The sequence below is a fragment of the Lolium perenne genome, chromosome 1 (genome assembly GCF_019359855.2).
Source record: "Lolium perenne isolate Kyuss_39 chromosome 1, Kyuss_2.0, whole genome shotgun sequence".
In the NCBI taxonomy this organism is placed as follows: Eukaryota; Viridiplantae; Streptophyta; class Magnoliopsida; order Poales; family Poaceae; genus Lolium; species Lolium perenne.
Window position 1 is genome coordinate 264,425,306 of NC_067244.2, and position 5,955 is coordinate 264,431,260.

Sequence of the window (5,955 nt, forward strand, 5' to 3'; positions counted from 1 at the left end):
GGGGGGGGGGGTGATTCTATAGAATAAATTTGTCGGTAAATGTCGGCAATGGACGGGGAGACTCTATGCATCAAATGAATATGGGTACCACTAGTAAGACCTCACGAATTGGAGACAGCGTAGTGCCTCACTGAATAACGTAAAACGTGGAAGCTAGGGCAGATCATCTCCTTCACCCGTGCGCCATCCTTGTATATCTTGAACGTCGGGACTATGCGCACGTTCTCTGCCTTTGCTATAGTAGGGCTGTCTTCAACATTTACCTGCAAGTTTACATATGCAGGTGTGACTCATTAGCAACTAGGAATCTTTTGCTATATGTGACAGATTGCAACAGTTGATAGAAAGAGAATGTGTTAGGTTGATTACCTTCAGAAAATTCACAGAAGGGCACTCGGAACAAAGGGCATCCACTGATGGGGTAATCTGTGCGCACTGCTGATTCATTGTTGCCATGAAGTAAAGAACAGTTACCCCTGAAAGTGTTCAGTTAAATCAGTCCGGTCATCTTGTGGACTGAATAAAAATATGTAGTATACGCAAGAAATTTTGATGAGTTATAAAATATAGAATTAGTGCATTGCGGGAGGTTAACTGAACAAGAACAACGCTTCTTGCAATTATTCGCAATAATTAAAAATAGCAGCCGAGGAACAAATTTGTACAGGAATACTCACCAGGTGAATGTATAGCAGCTCGGACTTGCTCTAAGCTGGTAACTGTCTCAACCTCTCCACCGAACTTCATATTGGATACCTCCTCGCCACGGGTTGTCTTTAATGCGACTTGGGCCTGGAACAATGATTCTGCAACCTCCGTGTCGGCAGGAAGCTCCTTGTGAAGCACCTCATAGTCTCGTACACAATCAGCCCATCGCTCAAGCTAACACAATGTCAACAGGCAGATGTCAATAGGATAAAAGTTATATATTCAGAATCATGTTGAACACATATAAATTACTCACCTTTGCGTAGGATGCTGCACGTCTCAGAAGAGCTTTTGTGTAGTTTGGTTGGATTCTTAGCGCCTCATTGCAATCCTCAACAGATTTTGACCACCGACCTAACTTCGACCAGCAAGCTGCTCTATTGCAGTACAATACTGGATTTGAGGGTTCATATTTCAGCCCTTCGCCATAGGCTATAGATGCCTCGGCAAACTTGCCTGCCTTAAAGAGGTCATTCCCATGAGCTCGAGCCCGTGCTACTAACTTCATGTTATTCAGAACCAATCCAACCTCTGCATTTCCAGGATCAATAAGTCTGGCCTTCTCAGCCATGCCAACAGCTGCATCAAACCTGCGGAAACCGACTTCAAGGCTTGTACCAGAAAAAGGGAAATGATCATAGTTCCTCGATGTGTTTTAGAATCATACCTTCCAAATGCCATGTTGACCTGGGCTTGGACAACATGTACATATGAATCAGCTACCATGCCTGACAGTTTCGTGGACATTGAAGATAGAGATGCACTGTCCAATTTCAGCAAATTTGTAATAGTTGAATCAGCCTCCTCTAGCTTGTTGAGCCGGAGAAGTGCTTCAGACCTCAATGCGAGGAGCTGCAGGAAAAAAACATGACTCGATTGTGACTGGCTGAACTCTAATGCAAACTGCAAAACGACTGTATATCTTTAGGGTGAACAATGCCATTTGCTATAAGGCCAGAGAGGTTGATTACCAACTGAGAAGCGTCCGCTCCGTTGGTAATGGCGGCGTCAGCTTCCCGCAGTGCGCTCTTCCAGTCTCCGACCCTCCTCGCATCGATGCACTTACCCAAATGGCTCTCCACCTCATTTAGCTTCTGCCACTCAGCAGGGTCGGCCAGATTCACATTCCCGGCCAGCGTAAGCTGCCTCCTTGCCTTCTCAACCATCCCAAACCTGCAATGTGGCCATCACCATGTCATTTTCAGTCACAGTTTAAGCGCGCAACTACCGGACATTGACAGTACCCATGATAACGCTGTAGACTAGGGCCAATTTTTGCGAGTTAATGGTTTAAACAGACAATGCAGATAAGAAGAATTATGCGATAACACATTAATTCACTGAAATAAACCAACCAAAGATACAGATACCTTCATCCTTTGCAGCAAGCAATTAATGTGAGAATTTATATGATAATACTCTTGTAGTAGATTGCTAGCTGGAAGATCAAATATAAACAAAATGCTAACGATCACATGGTCTATCTGTAAGCAAAGCAAGTGGCACACGTGCCACAGTAACAAGCAGAGCAAGAAACAAGATCCGGCTTACGATTATTCCAGAATGCAATTCAGCAAGATATATGCATGGGAGATTGGAGAGGCGGAAGGGAATCTCACCGGAGGCAGAGCGCGGCGAGGCGGGCGTGCGCGCGGCCGCTGGCCGGGTCGAGCCGGACGGCCTCCTCGCACTCCCGGAGCGCCTCGGCGAGCCGGCCGAGCCCGGCGAGCGCGGCGGCGCGGTTGCCGCGGCACGCGGCGCTGTCCGGGCAGAGCGCCAGGGCCCGGTCGTAGTGCCGCAGCGCGTCGCCGTAGCGGCCCTTTTTGTACCACTCGTTCCCGGCCCGGGTCACCTCCTGCAGGGTGTCCGGGGCCGGAGACCTCGCGGAGGAGCTGCCAGTGTCAATGCTGCCTCTGGCGGGCGCCATTCCGGCGCCGCGCATGATGCTGCCGTGGCCGTAGTGGCCCGTGCCGGATCCGAGCACGTCCGGGCGGGCGCGCGGCCTGGGCGCGGCGGACGCGGCCACGCGGCCGGACGAGCAGATGTTGCCGGCGGGCAGCGCATTGGCGAGCGGAGAGCTGGTGGCGGTGCTCCCGACGCCGCCGCACCCGCCCGAGCCCGAGCCGCCGCTGCTGCCGCCGGAGAAGATGAGCGGGCCAGATCCGGAGCGGCGGTGGCCGGGCGGCCTGGGCGGGTTGTTGTTGTTGGTGCTGCTGCAGGCCGTCTCGGGCAGCAGCAGCTCGCCCGAGTGGCTGCTGCCCCTGCCGCCGCCGCTGCCCCTGGACGCCGGCGCCGCATTGCAGAGGGCGGGCGACTTGGCGGAGCCGGCGGAGGAGGAGGAGGACGTGGGCGTGGCCCGCATCCGCAGCGGCGACACGGGCGAGCTGAGATCCGCGAACACGTCCCGCTTCGAGTCCGGCTTGTCCCTGTCCCCGCCCGCGTCGAGCCTCAACGCCGCCGCGCGCAGCCGCACCCGGTCCGCCTCCGCCAAGAACGACATAGCCGGGCCGCGAGGTCACTAGTGCCACCACTCCCGTCACTTGCAAAGCAAACAGGCATGCAAGTGCGGGAGCAGCGACGAGTGAAGGAAGCTTGCGTGCGAGTCCAAGCAAAGTCAAGGCCGGTGGTGGGGTGGAGGAGTCATGGAGAAGAGAAGAAGGAAGGAGGAAGGAGAAGTGATGTGGGAGGAAAGGAATAGAAGGAAGGCGCAGGAGAAGGAGAAGGAAGAATGGGAGGGTGGGTGGCGCCATGTTACGGGGCCGATTTATATTAACCACGCCGCTTAATTTCGGTGCTCCATTAGTAAAGTATGAACTGTATTTCCTTCCTGGAAAATACTCGAAAACTTATTTATTTTTTCGTAGTAGAATCAAGATAAGAATTCACACGCGTGCACGCGTCACTACGAGCTGGGGTGAAAATGGAGTAGATACAGTCAAATAGTACTGAAACCATTTTTTCATATTTAGAATGGGAGCAGATAGTGTGCAGATACAAATACGGAACGAGGGTCTTTCGGTTACGAATACGGACCGAATATGATTTAGATATCTCTTTAAAATTAAATATAAAAATTACTATTAGAGTTGAATTAGCTTTTAAAATTCGTCTACATACGTGTTACATATTAAGGGTGTGATTATTTCTCGGTTGACTGTTCGATGGTGTCATCAAATTTCCGTTGCAACTTATTTTACAACTCATGACTAACGTGAATCAAGATGTAAATCAAATGGTACGAGCTACGTGAATTGACGGAGGGTAGGGTTACAATGTTAGGGTATATATCTTTAGGATGGAGCTGCAATTTTATATATTAGTAGTGGCCATAACATTACCCTTGATGTATTAGTTGCAAGATTTTTTGTTGGATATTGGCTGATATAACCGCCAAATACGATATATCTTCGGATACAAACGGATATCAACAAAATCATATCCTTTTCCATATCCGTTAGCTACTAGTTCTATCTGTGATCGCATCCGTCAACTATCTGACGGTTTCCGTTTTCGCCTTCAATAAGTCTCCGGCCGGTCGGAAATAATCCGTTCCATTTTCCAGCCTAGTACAAGCATATATTTCGGGCGGAAACAAAGTTATTATGGAGGGAATCATCAACCACTGGAAAATACAAATCAATAATTTCTTCGGTGTTTATAAAAGTTATAATGTGCTAGGATGTGAAGTTGTAAAAAGTTCATTCGTTCAAGAAGAAGAAGAAGAAGAAGAGCACCACCGAATAGTCACAAATGGCACATTACCATTTTTCATGCATTATTTATCTACTAGTTTTTGAAATGTGAGTCAACTACTGAGTTTGAGTTATAAAATTCCTCATGTTTATAGAGCAAGACATTTCCAACAAACAAGTTTCTCGGCAGCCTACAAGAGCTTTCAAACGTGGTTCCTACGGATTTCATTTTATCCTAACATGGTTTCCATCTGACTTCATCATGCTGATGTTTGTGCAATCTTTTATTATTATCTTTTTTACAAAAATTTCACCGATCTATAAATAATTTACAAGCAGCTTTAAAAGTACTAAAATTATAAATATGTCACCAGATCACCTAGCGATGACTAGAGATAGTAGCGTGAACCAAAAACACGTCGCCGTCCTTGCCTCCTACATCACTAGAGCCGGGCAAAGCTCATCACCTCTCTCGCTCAACATTTTCCTAAATAATTTTCTACAACATCATTTTTTTTCCTTTGAGCTATGTATCCGTACCCGTGATTGCTGGCCTCACGATCGAGCTGGCTGGCTGGTGCCACGCTGGCTAGAGGATGGAGGCGATTTCGTTTTCACGGGGGAAAGGGAACACATCCCCCTGATTCCTCCTCTGATCCAGCCTAGCAAACACGCAGGAAACCAGCACCTTGTTTAATTTGCTCAAGGAAATTCAGGCCTTGCCATTTCCATAAACAATCCCATTAGAGTAGAATCTTCCTCCCTGCTGCTGCTGGCACCGACAAAAATCAAATATGCAGCATTTCCATTTCCACTCTGCAGCACACGTGGCAGTGACGGTTGACCGCCGACAAATACGGTAACGATATGTGCGTACACGCTGTGGCCTTGCTGGCTTTCCATATGTGGCAGTAGATCCTCGGTTTATATATGGATACGTATACACGGATCGATGATGACGGGCCGAGTCACGGACCACGCTAGCAGCTACGTGTCTGCGTACGTGGCGCATTAGCATCCACGTCACATTCACGTACGAGTAGTATCGAGTAGCGAACGTACGTACTTCAGGAATCAGAACTAGTAGATTTTTCCTTCATGAAAATAGTTATATATACAGCATACGTGCACGTGTTATTTCGTGGACGCACTTACACAGGTACACGTACGCATACGCATGAACTTGAGAGATCGAGTAGAGTAGAGTACTAGGCATGCGTGCGTGCATGCATTATCCACCGCACTGATGTACTCGTACAAATGGTGATTGGTCGTGGGCATGCACGTACACTACTACACTACTACACTAGCTAGTGACTTAGTCTTTTGTACGCAGGAAAGGTGATTGTATTATTGTATATCATCCTACGTACACGTGAAGCTTGAAAGATGTGTCTGCCTACCGCCTGGCTATACGGAGTACTATACCACGGCATACTTCCTCCGTTTCGGATTATAAGAAGTTTGAGATGTTTCGGTGTAGACAACCTAAGAATCAAAATAAGTTAACATAGGAGTAATGTTTTAGCACCCGAGAGAGCATATGCTCCCGATT

At 48.2% G+C, this 5,955-nt stretch overlaps 1 protein-coding gene across 1 annotated transcript; it reads right to left on the reverse strand.

Annotated features, from left to right (window-relative positions):
- LOC127327829 (TPR repeat-containing thioredoxin TTL1) lies at positions 1-3,378 on the reverse strand. Its single transcript, XM_051354629.2, has 7 exons — positions 2,328-3,378; positions 1,680-1,881; positions 1,376-1,560; positions 965-1,298; positions 678-882; positions 370-476; positions 1-263 (listed from the first exon to the last, which is right to left on the reverse strand). Exons 1-7 carry the CDS (start codon positions 3,206-3,208, stop codon positions 102-104), a joined length of 2,076 nt encoding a protein of 691 aa, XP_051210589.1. The 5' UTR covers positions 3,209-3,378; the 3' UTR covers positions 1-101.
- Between the last annotated feature and the right edge of the window lie 2,577 nt (positions 3,379-5,955).